The sequence below is a fragment of the Podarcis bocagei genome (assembly GCF_964188305.1).
Source record: "Podarcis bocagei genome assembly, chromosome: 7".
In the NCBI taxonomy this organism is placed as follows: domain Eukaryota; kingdom Metazoa; phylum Chordata; class Lepidosauria; order Squamata; family Lacertidae; genus Podarcis; species Podarcis bocagei.
The window spans coordinates 44664299-44681574 of NC_138132.1; the positions used below are offsets into that span (position 1 = coordinate 44664299).

General features: G+C 42.0%; 1 protein-coding gene across 1 annotated transcript in view; it reads right to left on the minus strand.

Annotated features, from left to right (window-relative positions):
• VAT1L (vesicle amine transport 1 like) overlaps positions 1 to 17276 on the minus strand; it is a 58368-nt gene that overhangs the window by 17271 nt on the left and 23821 nt on the right. The window contains exons 6-7 of the mRNA XM_081202725.1: positions 16588 to 16643; positions 15828 to 16022 (exon numbers count right to left, since the gene is read on the minus strand). Of these exons, the coding sequence (XP_081058851.1) occupies positions 15828 to 16022; positions 16588 to 16643 (251 nt within the window). The remainder of the gene's footprint in view (positions 1 to 15827; positions 16023 to 16587; positions 16644 to 17276) is intronic.

The window sequence follows — 17276 nt, forward strand, 5'->3', positions numbered from 1 at the left end:
TGCTCTGTGTATTGAATGCAGATGGAGGGAGTTAGGAGAGAACTGTAAAAAAGAAATTGTATGCATAGATGGAGCTGTATCAGATTTCTAGGGGACAGAAAAATAGTTTTGTTGTAGAGAGCAGCAAGAGAATTAGCCAAGTTTAAAGACCCACTTTTGGATATGTCCAGTATTCTTTCTCTGTCTCCCTATTTTGAAAAAGCAGTGTAATCTACAAGTGTTCATTGTGGTTACTTTACTCCAAGGGAAGTTCAGCTGCTTTTCGACAGAAAATCTAGTCATCCCAGGCCATTGAAGGGCACCATGTTGACTCCCCTTGCTTTTCTCTTGACTGTGAGCAACATATATGCCAAATAAAAATACTGAAAAAGTATGAAAATATTTGGTGCAAAGCATTGCTGTACCCTCTGCTGTGCAGGCTCCTTGCTCTTGCTTTCGTAACTTATTTCTTTCTTTACACAACTTAAAATTGCAAGGACCCTGTCCTCTTTTACAACAGACCACCCTACTTAAGGGCTACAGCTCAGTGGAAGAGAAGCTGCTTTGTATTGCAAAGGCCCCAATTTCAATCCCTGGCATATCCGTGTAGGTCTGGGGGTTGCAGGCATATGCCTGTCCCCCTTCATGCTTTTAGACCCTGTGAACACAATACCAGTTGCTAAAAGGTGTGTTAGTTAGCTATTTTTAATCACTTTGAGGTTTGTTTGTTTTTTACAATCAAACTGTGTAGATCAAGCAGTTATTTTATGAAATAACTGTGTAAATGATTTATTTTATATGTTTATTGCATTTATATCCCACTTTTTTCTTCCAAGAACATGGTTTCTCCCCTCCTCATTTAATCCTCACAACAACCCTGTGGTGTCACTTTGGCTGAGAGGCAGTGACTGGCCTGAGGTCACCCAGTGAGCTTCAAGGCCAAGTGGGGATAAGTGGTCCAGAAGGAACAAATCAGCAATGAAGGTGCCAGTAAAATGAAGCTGGTCTGGACTCGAGAACAGAAAGCAGCTTGGTGAATCCTTCCAGTCCAACCCTTTCCTCCTCCCCCCCCCCCGTGTACTTTGCCACCTCTATTGCTCAGCTGAATAAAGACTGCTGAGACTCCCATCCACCATTTCCAATTTCAGGTTCATTTGGAATTTCTCAAAAAGCACGAAGTCATTAGTGTCTAACTGAAACAATTTACCAGCCCCCATATGCACCGAGTAAATGTTTAAAGAGTTCTGACTCAAGTGGGATACAATAACACTTAATTGCCTTGTGTTTCATTTCTCAGTTTGAAAAGTACTGCCCTCTCAGGACTGGTTCACGTGCCACATTGCAATTGGAGGCATTACCTGCATTTCTTACAGCTGGTTTATATGCTGCATATGGAAGCGGGAAAAGGGAAGAGCAGTTTGTGAAGTTTCTGTCCATAATACCATTACACTAAGGATGTGGATCCACAGAGGAAGCATTCAATCCTCAGCATCTGCAGGTAGAGCTGGGAACATCGCCTATCTGAAATCACAGATTGCCATTGCCAGTGAGTGTAGGCCACAGATGGGGAACATATGGCCCTTCAAATGTTGGTAGGTCCCAACTCCCATCAGACCCAGGCAGCGTGCTAATGGTCAAGGACGATGGGAGTTGCAGTCCAACAAAACTACAACATCTAGAGGGCCAAAGTTCCCCCACCTCTGGTGTAGACAATACTGAGCTAGATGCGTCAGTAGTCTGACTCAGTATAGAGCAGCTTCCATTGTTGCTAGGTATTTTGGGCTGCCTAAGGAGTATAAGGGGCCTTTCTAGGTCCCAGTTGTATTGGGATTCCCTGTGGGGCCCTTGCCTCTTCTTCATAATAGTTCTACGTAGAGGTCTTTGTCAGGCTGTATTCTGACCATGAGTTAGATCAAGGCCATGATATAGAGGTGGCAAGAGTTGCCAATCTTTTCCATGGTCCCCCATCCAACTGCTCACCTGGGAAGTCTTGCTATTAGTCACCGAGGGGGAAAGATACAGGCACCTATATTATGTCCGCATGCCTTCTGCTTTGCAGCTCATTGACAGTAACTGGATCAATGCCCTCCACCAATGCTTGGTCAGATAGCTCCCTCCCTCTGTAGCTGCTTTTTAGTAAAGACTAAACACAAACATTCGTGCATGGTTTGATAGATCTTCAGAGGCGTATGGAAAGAAACTCATAGCCAAATGTAGCAGAAAACACAGCCACAACACCGAATGAATCATTATTGCAACACACCATACCAAAGAGAAGAAAGAAGCATTTCACCCACACTGGTGGATAAAATGCTAGTCTCACATATAATGTAACATCTGGTCATTAGGCCCTGTTCCAGCAATACTGGTTGCTTTTGTATCTCCAGAGCTGGTTGCATTTTAAAACCAACGCTGACACCCGCGTTTAATGCAACATTATCTACTGTGATGTTTAAAATTTTCTCCACCTAAGTTAAGGAGACCATTGTATTCTGCAGACATGGAGATACAGACCTCCTTTTCTTGCTCTGCTGGATCTAAGAAATGTGCACTGTAGGGAATTCTCCTACTCCTGATGAACTGCTGCATAATAATCAATGGCTATTTGGCTTCTGTGTGAGCAGAAAATGCAGAACCTGATATAAGAGAGTGGGTACTATTTACTGCATTTTTATTCCACAATTTCCCCAACTTTTATTACCACCACTGCTGACTTTTATCTTTGCAATCACCCTATGTAGTACTTTTGGCAGAGATAGGGTGACTGAACCCAAAGTTACTCAGTAAGCTTTGTGGAGATCTGAACCCAGCCAAGACTGACACTAACCACTGCACCACACTCCCTGTCTGGTGACAGTGTAGCAGCAAAGAGTATGAGCTATTTGCCACAATCACACTAGGGAAGCCCCTATCCTTCAGCCTCCATCTCTGCAGTTGTTGGAGATAGCCCAGTACTATTTATTTACTTATTGCGTTTGTACCCTGCTTTTTAGCCAAAAAGACTCCCAAAGAGTCTTACATACCATAAGTTAAAACAAGAGAGTTCCTGCCTGTCTAAACTACATGACCCACAAGAAAAAAGGCTGGAGGGAAGAGGGGGGAAAGCAAGCACTCTTCTGGTTCTGCCTGGGAGCATACAGCCTCCTGCTTCTTCTCCTGCCTTTTCTCACCCACATACCTTTGCTGCTGGTCTATCATTTGCAACAGAGGGATGGAGAAAGGGAAAGAGAGGTCTTCATTCTCTCCTCCCTTCTCTGGCATCTGTCTCATGATCTTTGCTGCTCCAGCTCCACCACCCTCTACCATCTGAAGGATTCTTACTTCTTCAAAAGGCTCTGATTTTACTCCTTTGCTATTGCATGCTTGGAACTGCCTCCTTCCTTCACATCCCTCTTCAAAACCCACAAAGCCTTTGCACAATCGCCCATCTCTCATGCCTTATTGTGATCGAGAAGCCTACGCATGGGCAACTGAGGGTGCTTCCAGACTGAGGGCATTGTTTTGGGGACGGCAAATCCAGGTTGCTCAATGATAGTGGATTGGGAGGTCATGTGCAACAAACTTGCTTCCCCAAATGGTGGGACTTTTTGTGATAAGGAAAGTGATGGGAGAATGCATTGAAAAGTGTAGGATACTGCTCGTTTTGATGCAATGACATCTAACCTTCCTGCAACAAAATCAGAATGAATGCTCAACAGACAGGTTGAAACAAATACCTATTGCTTCCTTATTTGCCCCTGCCTTCTTTCTCATATTGTTTTTCCCATACCAATTTTTAGATGGTAAGCTCCTTGTGGCAAGGAGCTGCTTTCTTGAGCTCTGAAGTACTGTGGTGATGGCACTAAACAAACAAACACACTGCTAATTTCCGAGTGTTCCTTGTCCCTCACCTCTGCAATGCTTTTCCCAGTGCTTCTTGCCCCTGGCATGCTCCACAGCTGTATGTAAAGCATCACAGAGGACATTTCTAAATGGAGTTTCACATATTCCTAGGTCAAACCCTTGTCATGTTTAACACACCCCAACAGGATATTAGCAGTATCCTCCAGTCCCTAGCTCATGCTGTTTCTGTTATAGAACCTTGATGGATTGTGGGTAGCTTTTTCTACTAATACAAGTTGAGCATCGTTGGAGGACAGATTTAAGCCACTGGTCAGTTACACTGCAAAAAGATAAATTCCCCATCTCTAATTAATTCCTTTCCCCATCTGCCTTGCCCCGGTGCTGCTAAGGAACAAGCAGCTAAATCACGTTGTGACGAATCACAGGGATGAGATCTCCATGGTTACAGGTCATGTGGTCTACAAATACAAGCTTTTAGCGTCAGAGTTACTTTGGCAACACAAGTGGCAGAGGTAACTGATGCAGATCTTGCCCAGATTTATGACAGGATAAATCCAGACAAAAATGTGTCTATTTTGCATTCAGAGGTGCACTATTAGTCACCATAGGGTGTATTTGCAGCTCCTATACATTTACTGAACACACATAGGAGAGTGGGGTCACTAATCACCATTCCCCCCAGCCTCTGGTGACTGCACATTGGGTGCATATAAAGGAGGCCTCTGCATGTAAAGGTGCTCCAGGCAAAGGTGGGAAGGTATGTAGCTCTGTGGTAGTGCATCTACTTGCATGTGGAAGGTCACAAGTTCAATGCCAGGCATCTCCAGATATGGCATATTTTAGCACGGATAGCTCTTAAGCAACACTTTCAATATTGTAACCTTTCAGTGGTGCCATCACCCCTAATGGTTTTCATTATCACTGTTGATTTGTCTGGTTTATCAGAGCCTCAATGTTACCTTAGTAAAATACCGGTGCTTAGGGCATTCCTCGGTCCAGATGAGGGGTATGATGGTTTAGAGTTTAAAATAAATAAATCACAAACATTTGATGTCACAAGGAACTGCATAGAATGTTTAAAAGGCCAAGGGCCCTGTTGCAGGCTTGCAACCTAAAGGAGAGAGTGAGAAGTGATGACCACTGACTTGGAAGGCTTTGAGAGAGGATTAGACAAATTCATTGATGATAAGGCTATTAATGGCTATGTTCCGCCTCCATGGTCAGAGGCAGTATGTCTCTGCATACCTTCTGGGAATTGCAAGCAGGGAGAGCATTGCTGCACTCATGTCCTGCTTGTGGGCTTCAAATAAATAAATAAATAAATAAATAAATAAATAAATAAATAAATAAAATTTCTTATTTATATCCCGCCCTCCCCAGCCGAAGCCGGGCTCAGAGTGGCTAACAACAGTAAAAGTAATACAGAATTCTAAAATCAATTCATTCTACAGTCAATTCAAAATCAAATGAATGGCAACCATTGGGCTGTGCCTTAGCCAAAGGCCTGGTGGAACAGCTCTGTCTTGCAGGCCCTGTGGAAAGATGTCAAGTCCCGCAGGGCACTAGTGTCTTGTGACAGAGCATTCCACCAGATTGGAGCCACAGCCAAAAAGGCCCTGGCTCTGGTTGAGGCCAGCCTAACCTCCCTGTGGCCTGGAACCTCCAAGATGTTTTTGTTTGAAGACTGTAAGGTCTTCTGTGGGACATACCAGGAGAGGCAGTCCCATAGGTAAGAGGGTCCTAGGCCGTATAGGGCTTTAAAGGTTTTAACCAGCACCTTAAACCTGATCCTGTACTCCACCGGGAGCCAGTGCAGCTGGTATAGCACTGGGTGAATGTGATCCCGTGGCAAGGACCCCATAAGGAGTCTCGCTGCAGCATTCTGCACCCGCTGGAGTTTCTGGGTCAGTATCAAGCATCTGATTGGCCACTGGATGATGAAGTGCTGGACTAGAATGCATTTATATGCATGCATAGTAAAGTAAAGCTGCCCCTACCCTTTACTAAGGACTAGACTAGTCCTTCATGTGAATGCCACATTAAACATGGGTAGGGAACCTCATCTTGGGTCCAAATGCAAATCTCTGGGTCTCTCTATTTAGCCCTAGGACTCTCCTAATGCCACACCCCAACCCCAACCTCTTTCCTCAGGCTTCACCCTGCACTGACATTGCTTCTCATCTTCCTTGAGTGTTCTTGCCAGACTGACAATGCTTCGTGCTTGACTGGATGAAGGATAGAGAGGCGTGCAAGAGTGTGTATAAACTAGCCTGGGGAGAAGATGGTAAGAAATGCAATGGCTATTATTTCTTTTTTACTAGTGTGCCACCCAGAGATTGAAGGAACCCTAAATTGGATAACCTCTAGGAATGCAATATTTTAAACATAACAAGACATCCTTGAAGAAGCTTACAAAATGGTTGCAAAATAGGACCAGATATTTACCAGGCACAATGTATTTGGTTGGCATGCATATCTGTGGTATGACAAGCTTAAAGCACATAAAGCGTTTAAAAACCATATTGTCAGAAAAGCACTGTTTAATGTTTGGATAAGATACAAGGACTTGTTAGAAAATAAAACCCCAAGATGGTTGTCACCAATGGAAGCAAAGGCTCAGAAAAAACTCAATATGGAGGCCAAATGGCCGAAGTATTGGGAAATTTTGGAACAAGAGGGTGACAGATTAAAATTGCAGAGCTTTGAAAAATTAAAAAACAGAGTACGAGATTGGCTCCATTATTATCAAATAATGGAGGCATATAATTTGGACAAAAAATTAGGCTTCCAGGTAGAAAAATCAAAATTGGAAACAGAATTGTTAGACCCTATTGTCAAGAATGTATAACTTGCTGTTGAAATGGAATACTCAAGATGAAACGGTGAAATCTGCTATGATTAAATGGGCACAAGATGTTGGACATAATATTATGATGGCTGACTGGGAACAGTTATGGACCACTGGTATGAAGTTTACGGCATGTAATGCCTTAAAAGAGAATTGAATGAAAATGATCTATAGGTGGTACATAACACCAGTCAAGCTTGCAAAAATCTATCATCTGCCCGATAATAAATGCTGGAAATGTAATGAAACTGAAGGCACATTCTTTCACCTTTGGTGGACATGCCCAAAGATTAAGGCATTCTGGGAGATGATCTATAATGAAATGAAAAAGTTATTTAAATATACCTTCCTGAAGAAACCAGAGGCCTTTCTCCTGGGCATGGTCGGCCAATTGGTGCCAAGGAAAGATTTATGTACGCCACAACAGCAGCAAGAATACTTATCGCAAAGTACTGGAAGACACAAGATCTACCCACCAGGGAAGAATGGCAGATGAGGCTGATGGACTACATGGAACTGGCGGAAATGACTGGCAGAATCCGAGACCAGGGAGAAGAGTCGGTGGAAGAAGATTGGAAAAAATTTAAAGTATATTTACAAAAACATTGCAAAATTAATGAATGTTAGAAGGATGCTGGAATGAAGTTATATGGTTTTAGCAGAAATGTAATAAAGAATTAAGCTGATTGATAATGGGCCAAAATGAAAAATTTAAGGTTGGACCGTTAAGATAAATTATAGAACAAAAATTGAGAAAGATGGAAAGAATTTGCTGAAACAATTAATTGAACTAGAATACAAAAAAGGGAGGTGTGAGGAGGTCGATGAAACAAGTAAATGAAAGGTAAAGATATGGAATAGTGGATGTGTGTTTTAGTGTTATTGTTTCTTTTTGCTGTATTGTTGTATTGTTTTTCTATGTCTTTCTTTTTATGTATTGTAATGTATGTCCTGTTAAATTTTTTCTTTTTTTCTTTTTTCTGTAATTTTTAAACCTTTAATAAATATCATTTATAAAAAAAAGATATTTACCAGGCACATTCCTGGTAAATAGGGTCTTTGGGGGCATAGGATACTTTCCACATTTGTATTCTAAAGTTGTACAGCACCAGGAGGGGCTAAAAAGATAGCTGTGTCATTTTTTTGCCATTACAATGAAGTATGTTCGTTTTTAGGTGCCCTGTCCACATCAACAGGGCTGGCCCTACCATTAGGTAGACTAAGGTGGCTGCTTCAGGCAGCAGATACTGAGGTAAGTGATAGGGGAAGAGCTGTGTGTGCCATAGAGAATGGCTTGCCTTCTCCTAAACTAGGCTGCTGCTCTCAGGAGCAGTGGAGGGCACTGTCACACCCTAGTAAGATTTAGCTGCCTATTTGGTTGGGTTTGTACATGGAATGAGGCATGTGCTATCATTGCCTCAGGCAGCAAAAAGGCTTGGGTTGGCCCTGCACAGCAAATGCCTCTAGTAGCTACACTTTCCTTTGCTTTTTCTTTCAGTACAGAAGGACGCCTTTCCCCCTGAATGGTCTGTTGCCATGGTAGCCAATGTAAAAACAGGCCAGAAATGAAGAATTTTCTTTAAAAAGGACCAAAAACTGCTAGTGAAGGCAAACCTGGACTCTCAGGGACCAATTTTAGCTATTTAAAAGAAGCTGCATAGTCCCACAATTGGAGTGCAAACTCTCAAGTTTCCCCATTAGCCTATAAATATGTAAAAAAGAAGTTCCTGACGCTGTTTTGTTTACAGTCTTTCAGTCACAACCATGATGAATCAGGACCCACAAGTGAGTCAAGCCCAGACCTAAGGTGGCTTGCACCCATGGGACCACCTGTCTCTCATTTGAATTTCCTTTGAAAGGGGGGCAGAGAGAGAAATGAGCAACCTGGTATGTAGAAAGATGATATTTTGGAAGGTGAGGCTTTTTTCAACCTGGCATAAGGAACTGCATTTTCAGTTAAAAAAAGGTAGTGTGTTTTTCTTTGCATGTTGCAATTTAGGGATATGGGGTGGAGGAGAGAAGGGAAATATCTTGGGTCTGAATTACAATAAGGCAAAGGAATTACAATACGTCTAGGACTATTATCATTATAATTATTACTACAAAGCGTGTAAAGCTGAATGCACGCAAGTTAAATGCACGTAAGCTGCGAGTTACCTGTACATTGAAGCTAGGGAGGGACACAGGGTCTCTGGGGTTGTACCATCCTATACAGAACTCTTGTATCAGGATGCTAACATTTTCACTTCTACACTTGCTATAAGACCATACCTCTGTCGGTGACTAAATGTTAAAGAAGATCAGACTTGTTTCATGCCAGGGTGCCACCTACCAGACTCAGTGTGGTGAGTCCTTAACTCAGTTTTGGCTACAGGTTTGGCAAGGCCCTGAAGCAACTTTACTCTGACTCCAAAATGACCTGTTGCCAAGTCCTATTTCCATGGTCGTTGCTTAGCCACCCCCCTCATTTTCCTGTGCAGGGAAGCTTAGATGACACTCCAAAGTGCCAGGCTTTGTACAGGGGTAACCAGCTGCTGACCATTCATCTACACACAGCACCGTTCTATTCAGGAGTACATCCATCCTGGCTTTATCCTCTTCTCAAAGGGGATATCACTAAAAACTGGCTTCTGATCATTTGGAATGTGTCAGTTCACTTAAGGTTATTTAGGGAACACAGCCTTTGCCAAACTGTTTAGATAGAAGCATCTCCCCCCAGGTCTGTTCTCATTTATTTAGAAGTGAAGCTCATTATTGTTAATTGCTACTGATGCTTCAAGCCAAGTGCATGTATCACTTTCTTGGAATCTAGCAGACAATTTGCTCTTTGTGGAGATGCTAAGATTCATTTCTGTAACTGATTTTTTGTCGGTTTGCTCTCTGCCTCTTCTTAGTTTAGCCCTTCTCTTCCTTTCTTCATCAAAGTTCTGCCTGCACAACATGCTAAACTTATAGGTCAGTTCAGTTGCCAGCCTTCTGAAAGAGGCTTAATTTATTATGACTATCTTGTGCAGAGAGAGGCAACATTGATCTACCATTTAAACATATTAGTAGACCTTGAGCATCAGAGGTTTACTCAATAGAGATATCATGACAAGCAGAATGTAAAGTACTGCAAGGCAAATGACAAAACAGGATGCCAGCGCACCACTCTCTCTGGCATTTTCCCGTCCATAAATGCATTTGCATGAGAAAGGAAATGCTGTCATGGAAATATCAGGAGTGACAGAAGAGTGCATTATATTAATTCAGCTCTAGATGAGGTGCACCTTGGAAAAGAAATGCTCCAATTAATGCAATTGCTTTTCTATTTTTAACATTTGGCTTGATGGTGTAAACTTTATTGTGATGATGCAGCCGATATATTGAATTAATATCCACTACTGTAATCAATGCAAATGAATATAGTTATTAGTCCACCCTCACCACCACTGACGGAACAAGATTATTCCTTGCTCTTTGATAGATGTGATATTTGTCCATGTTCCAGCAGGCAAAAAGATGCCTGGCGACCAGCTTGCAGCACTGGAACTGGTTTGACTTGGACATTGACCAGCAGCCAAGTCTCAGCCACAGACATAGAACAGCCAGCACCAGCATTTGGCATCAAACCCTGTAAGTAAGCCAGAAGTTGACAACCAGGGGCCCTTGAAAACCAAAGCCCCTGAATGAAGACACACAGCCTGCCCAGGACAGCACTGCCTGAGCTTGACTTGACAGAGTTACTCATTAGAAACTTCATGCTCCCCAGATTTTGATCACCAACAGAAGCAGTGTTTGAGTTGGAAATTGTTACCTAACGGGGTGCTTAGGTCCAGGACCTAGGCCTGGACTTTCCACTCTTGGAGATGGACAAAGCTCAGCAGGGATTGTCAGGGCCAGGAGATATAAAAGAGTTCAGTTTGTAGGGTCACCAATGTGGTTCCCTCCAGGTGTTTTAAACCACAACTCCCATCAACCCCAGCAGCATGGCTAGTGATAATGGGAGTTGTAGTCCAAAGCATATGATGTAGTCCAAAGCCACATGATGGCTATCCTTGGAGCAGAGAAGAGATTGGACGGGATGATCAGTTCAGTGACTTATCTAGGGTCCTGAAAGCTCTGTATTTGACCATGCTTGCTCATGTTCTATATCTTTCATGCCTAAGAGCTTCCATGCCTAAGACCAATGTTAGTTCTACCCAGAGTATTTCCATTGAAATTAATGGACATTGCTAACCTAGGCCCATTAATTTCAGTGGGACTACTCTGAGTAGAACTTAGTTGGATACAACCCTGTGTCCTTCTCTGTACTAGTGCTCTGGAATCTGCATTTGTGCATAGGACTCTGCCTGGTGCTTGCTCAAGTCAACAGTTTTCCATGGCTTTCTCTGGAGGATGAAGAACTTGAATTTGGAGTATGGTTTCCACCAAAACCTTTAAAGCTCAAATCAGCATGGTACATGGGCAAAAGAAGGTTTAAAGGTACAACAAGTGCTGTGTATAGCTAAGCAAGCTAAGATGATTCAACAAGGGAGACAATGCCTTGGGCCTCGTTATATGGGAATGGGATGGGCACAACTTCAGTGTGGCAAGTGGGGCTGTCTTTTGGACTGGGCAAGCAAGTGGGATTTCTGCTGTCAATTAAGCTTTGCCACGGATGCACCCATGCAACTCTAACCTTGCAGCTCTGCCCAGACTCATCCAGCTAGGCAGCACTGGTGTCAGTATCAGGCGGGTCATCCCACTACATTCACCGCTACTGGAGTGATCAGTGCTTGAAGGGGAGGCATGGCTGGTTGGCTGGAACAAGAATGCCCCTAGTAGGTTGAAAGGCACCACTGCTCAAGACAGACCCCTGCACAAAATCAACAGCAGCTATTTCCTCCTGCTTAGTTACCTAATGAGACTGAGACTCCCATTCAGCAGAAACTGTGAATGTTGTCACAGTTGTGGCAAGATGAAGGGAACTTGTGGAGGGAGAATTTCCAGTGCCTTTCTCTTCAGAGTCCCATGTACCACATGAAAATCTTCTCTAAAGGGTCAGTGGGTCTGCCTGAGGAGTCTGGAATGAGGCATGGAGATGTTGAGGAAGTGGGAGAACTGCTCACAATTGCAACCTTGCACAAGCAGAGCTCTCTCCTTGGGCAAAGTGTCTCCAGTTTATTTTGAGAAACTCCTTCCACTCAAGGCCCCTGTAACATGTATCATGTTTTTCAGGAAGCAATCCCAACCCTGAAACCTAGACCTGGACACAAGGCTGTCAATTTTCAAGTATCAGTGGCAACTCTAATGAAAGAACCCAATGTCATAGTGGATAGCAGTGTTTAAAATCACTCTTAGCTTGCAAACCTTCGGACTAATTTGATCACAAGAAAATCCATTCATAGTCTGTTGTCCCTCTGGCTTGATTTAGGTGTAAATTCACCACTCACTTTTTGCACCATATCTGCCGCTGCTGTTTCAACCACTCTTCCAATTCCTATTTTTAATGATGCTGCATGTGCATTCATAGTCCACATCTGCACCATATATTTAAAGCACTATTATACAACTTTAACCGTCTTTGTTCAAAAACCAACCTCTCTTTCCAGGGAGTTCTAGGGATTTCAGCTCTGTAGGGATCTCCTAACAACTTTCAGCACTGTTAATACAATTCCCAGGATTATTTGGGGGAAATCCATGACTGCCTAAAGTGGTATAATAGTGCTTTAAATGTATGGTGTTGATGCGGTTCTTAGTGTTGAAAAAAGTATCCCTGTGACAACATGCAGGGTTGCACTTAAGTTTTACACAGAGTAGACTAATGGAAGTAAATTAATTTATTAATCTCCTTAATTTCAATGGGTCTATTCAGAGTATGACTAGCATTGGGCATTACCTATTTGCTCAATGGTGGCAAAAATGATGTCAAGTGGGGATTCAGGGTAGGGCAACAATCTCCTTTAAAATATGTAAATAGTGCTAAGACAAGCTGTGTTGGTAGTCTTATATGGCAGCGTCCCTGTCCCTCCTCATTTGTTTGGCAACATTCATTTAACATTTGGTAGATTTCTATCCTGTCATTTTGACACTAGCCTGAGAAGTATGCAAATACAATCTGTTTGAGATTGCAGCCTAGCTCATTTATCAAGCCTACTCACTGCTCATGATCTAGTGGGGAATTTGTAAAGCATGTTACAGCTTGGAATCATCAGCAAGAATATAATGATCCCAGGGTTTGGGTTGGATTTGTTTTATGGCTCGTGCATTCAATTCAATTTTTTGTTTACATGCTTCCAATTTTGGCTAGAAAAACTCAATATTCCAAGGAAGAAGTTGATCAATACACACGTTATATGTATATCTATATCTGTCTTCAGTAGCTCATCCTGTGTAGGCTGTACAGAAATCAACCATAAAAACTATAACAAAATAATATCAGTATGTACTGATTTCTTAATCTTCAAAGCTAGGGAAAGCTTCTGCAGAAGGTAACTACAGAGATTTTAAACTGTCAAAAGGATTTATCTTTGTGTTTATTTTACCTTCTTGTTGAATGTAATGCTTGTGGAAGTGTAAACGGATAAATAATCTGAATCTATGTCTTCTGTACTTTAATTCAGTATCTCATTCTTATCACGATGGTTAAAGTAAATGTCATACCAGGAGTTGACATTTTTGCTGTGCAAATAGATCATTTTCCCATTCTAAGGTTTACCACCTCAAAAATGAGTAACTAGTATTCACTGTGGCTTTTCCCAACTGATTCGCCTCCCATTCCCCTTTCCCTTTCTCCCTAACAGTGAGTTTACTTTTATACTGTAAACCAGAGGGCTAAGCACATGCTATTTCTCATTTTAGCACAGAGTACCACCTGCAACTGAAGGTGTCATATACACCAAAAGTGAATTCAGTTTCCCAGTGCCAACTTTATGTAGCCAAAACTGTACCATCCATGCACGAGAGGGAGGTAGCAGCAGACTTGGGGAACCCTCCAAGTTTGCAGAAGCACACACACACACACACACACACACACACACACACACACACACACAAATTAAATGGAGAAAAACCTAGGCAGGGGAATCAAAAACAGTGCAATGAGAACTAGCAGCTTACACAAAGTATCCTGGATGGGCTATTAGAGTTAAGCAGAAAACCACAAACTCTCTTTCCTGCACCATACGGTGATGTCCCAACTGGAAGGAAAGCGGGGAAAGATGCCTTCTACCTTCACTACTCTCCACAACCTTGCTATTTACCTATACAATAAAATCCAAATGATCTTGCATCAAGGGAAAGCCTTATGGGAGCAGAATGAGAAAGATGTCTCTTTGCTTACAGTCCCCCTTAAAAATGAACAGAACTACAACGCTCCTGTTTGAGGCTAGCTGGAACCTTGAAGAACAACAGTGTGATGACTCACTGCAACATCTGGTTACAGGCCTATATGTTACTTTCAAATCCAATCTGCGAATTCTAGCAGAGTCTGAAATCTGCTTTTCATCTGCTTGCAAGTCACACTAACAGGAATCTGTGTTATGTATTCATTATCCATGCTTCCTTCACTGCCCCAATACCAGGAGACTCTTATCTAGGATATACAGTGCCTTGAATGCCACAGGGAGCCTCTCAAAAATCACAGTCTCCATACTGTCGGGAACTGGAAGCCGGCATGCAAAGGCAATCAAGAGTCAATGGCAACCAAGCGGCAGGTTCAAGCCAGTAGTCAGGACTGAAGAATGAACAGAATCAGAAGGCAAAACAGGAAGCAGGACTGGAGGACAACCGGAGGACTAAGAAGCAAGCCCAGAAATGCAAGATACATTAGAACTAACATAGACTTTGCTGCTCAAGCAAGAGTGAGCTGGAAAAAAGTCCTATACTAGGGCTGCCATATGTTCGGGAATCGGACTGTCAAAATGGCGCCTGGGCAGATTTTTGCTGAATCAGAAAAATGTCCAGGAAAATCCGTACATATGGCAACTAGGGTAATTTTATTAGAAAAATGCTCCCCAAAGACATAGTTTTTGAGGGGAGATGTTTGCCGCTCAACAACTTTGACTGGATTTTCACTTTGGGGAATATGGCAATCCTACCTATACCCCTTTATGCTCAGGAGGTGCCAATGCTTAGCCTGGGTTGGTGGAGCTAGGCTGCATCTAGAAGTCTTTAAGAGGCTGAAATTAGCTAGAGCACCACATGGTCAATAGATCCCAGCACTAGCTCATTTACTAATAGAGAGATAAGGAAAATGTGCAGGCAGAATGCTGCCTGATAGCTTACTAAATGGTAAACTTGTTCCTGCCTTTCTGGCCTATGAATAAGAAAACAATTAAATGCTATTTCATTGGCATTTGATTCAACTAGGTAATTGTAAAGAATATCAGGCTAGCTGGATTTTGTGTGTTGCCTGTCCTGCAGCGATTGCTGCAGAAATTATTATTTTTTAAAAAAACAAAATTCCCCAACCCCTTAGGCCTCCTGCATCATGACACTTCTGGCTATGGCCTTGGCTGTCTTTCTTCACCTCTCTCTCAAAACTCACATTTCCTGTGACTGGTATCTTGGTTCTCACCTCCAAGTAAAATGCTGTATGTGTGACTGCCTTTGCTTAAATCCCTCCTTTGTTAGCCTCAGCTCTTTCATTCATAGGAATGCAGGACAATGAGTCCGTAAGTGATTGTAGAGGCCAATTCCTCCACAGTGAAACTGAGATCAATGCACATGCATAGTGAAAGCATCCAACATGTGCAACAATACTGAACAAGATGAAGTCTCTGTGATTATACTGAACAAAATGAAAATCAGTAAGAATCTGTCAAAGCTCATATCAACAGTGGCATTTCCACAGAAATCAGTGTTCAGAATCAGAAAAGGGAACTACAAAATGGAATTATTCTGCCTAGTCATCTCCAGCCAAAGATTCATATATTTATTATAAATGCAAACATATAAAACACCAGTTCTCAAACTAGCTCATTTGGAGGAATCAAAATTATATGCACAGATGTCATATTTCCTGAAAACAATTAACAATGCAATCTTACGCATGTGTCCTCAGAAGTAAGTCACACAGTGTTCAGTTGATCTTATTACCAGGTAAGATTGCAGCCTAAGTATCTTAATTCAGGGATGCATTTTTTTAAAAAAAATAATGTATCAGAGTAAGATGAAAGAGAAGTGATTATCCTACCTCTTCCAGAGCCCATAGTGAATCAACAAGAGGTTTGATCTTCTTCTCGTTGTACAGTTTTAAGAGTTTGTCCATTACATTTTGAATCAGGCCACTTCGGCCTTGTTTGAAAAGCAGGTTTAAGAGAGAAAACCCAGCCATGACTTTGTTTTCTTCATACAGCTTGATCGGGTTCACTTTCTCCACTTGCCACCACTAGAGAGACAAGCAAATAGCAACAAGATCAGACCCATGTAAGTTATTTAAGCAAGTATAAAGCGATAAAGTTTTATCCAGTGTTAATTCTAGGCAGAATAGACCCAGTGAAATGAATGGACATGACTAGCCTCAATGGGTCAACTCTGAGTAGAACTAAAACTGGCAACCACCAGAAATGGCAATATTTAATTTTAAGAAATCAAGATTATTCTCCCATGTGCACTGGTTTTGAGTCTGCAAAGGTTAGCCATTTTGTTAAAACAAAGAGTGCTTGGTGCACTAGTGGTGGTAGGGCTGAACTAGGACTCAGCTAGACTGGTAAAGAAAAAGCGATTTATATGCATTGTATGTGCGATATAACATAGTGCCACCAGATGGTGATGTGGAGTCCCATTTCCTCTACCTGTTTTCCCTGTTTAAATTTACAACACTTTAAACTGAAACACTTCTTTGATGTGTCTAGATCCAGCCCTAGAGGAGCTCAGAGTTCTTTTCCGAGCCAATGATTTAGTGACATATAAATGAACACCATCTAGCCAAGCCACAAAGTTATTATACTTACTGATTTTGCAAAGCTGAAGAAACTTTTGGTTTCCCCGGTAACCATGTTTGATGAGCCTAGAAAAATAAGGGCCAGAGCAGGGGTGGGAGAAAGATAATTACATTTTAAATTAAAATATTGCTCATTGTGTGCCTTGAGGACTAGGCCTAAGAATCTGGAGATCCGAATCAAAATCGTAAAATAACATTCCAGTTCTCTGTAAAGATTTTATGAAAGTAGTACTGAGAAAGAATAGAACATCCTGTCCACAGTTTCAGAACACATGCAAACCTCTGAAAATTTGTGTCCATTCAAATATGCAGTGAGGCATCTGGTAGAGTCCAGCTTTCACCAAGCTGGTACCCACCAGATCTTTGGGGCTACAACTTGCATCAACCTCAGCCAGCAGGGCAAATAATAAGGGATTATGGGAGTTGTAGTCCAGCAGCATATGGAGAGAATCAGGTTGTGGAAAGCTGCCTTGCATGATTTTGTGTTTATGTCTAACATACTCCCCCCCCCCCAGTACAGTACAGTGCCTTACATACTTGTTTTTCAGCATAGTTCCAATTTCTAATAGCTGAAACACATTTCACTTTCCTTTGAATTAAAAATGGAATTTTGTATTTGAAAAGATTTACCTTCACTTGCTGTTTTTTTACAACTGTTTACATTGTTCGTTTGTTGTTGTTGTTGTTTAAAAAATGATA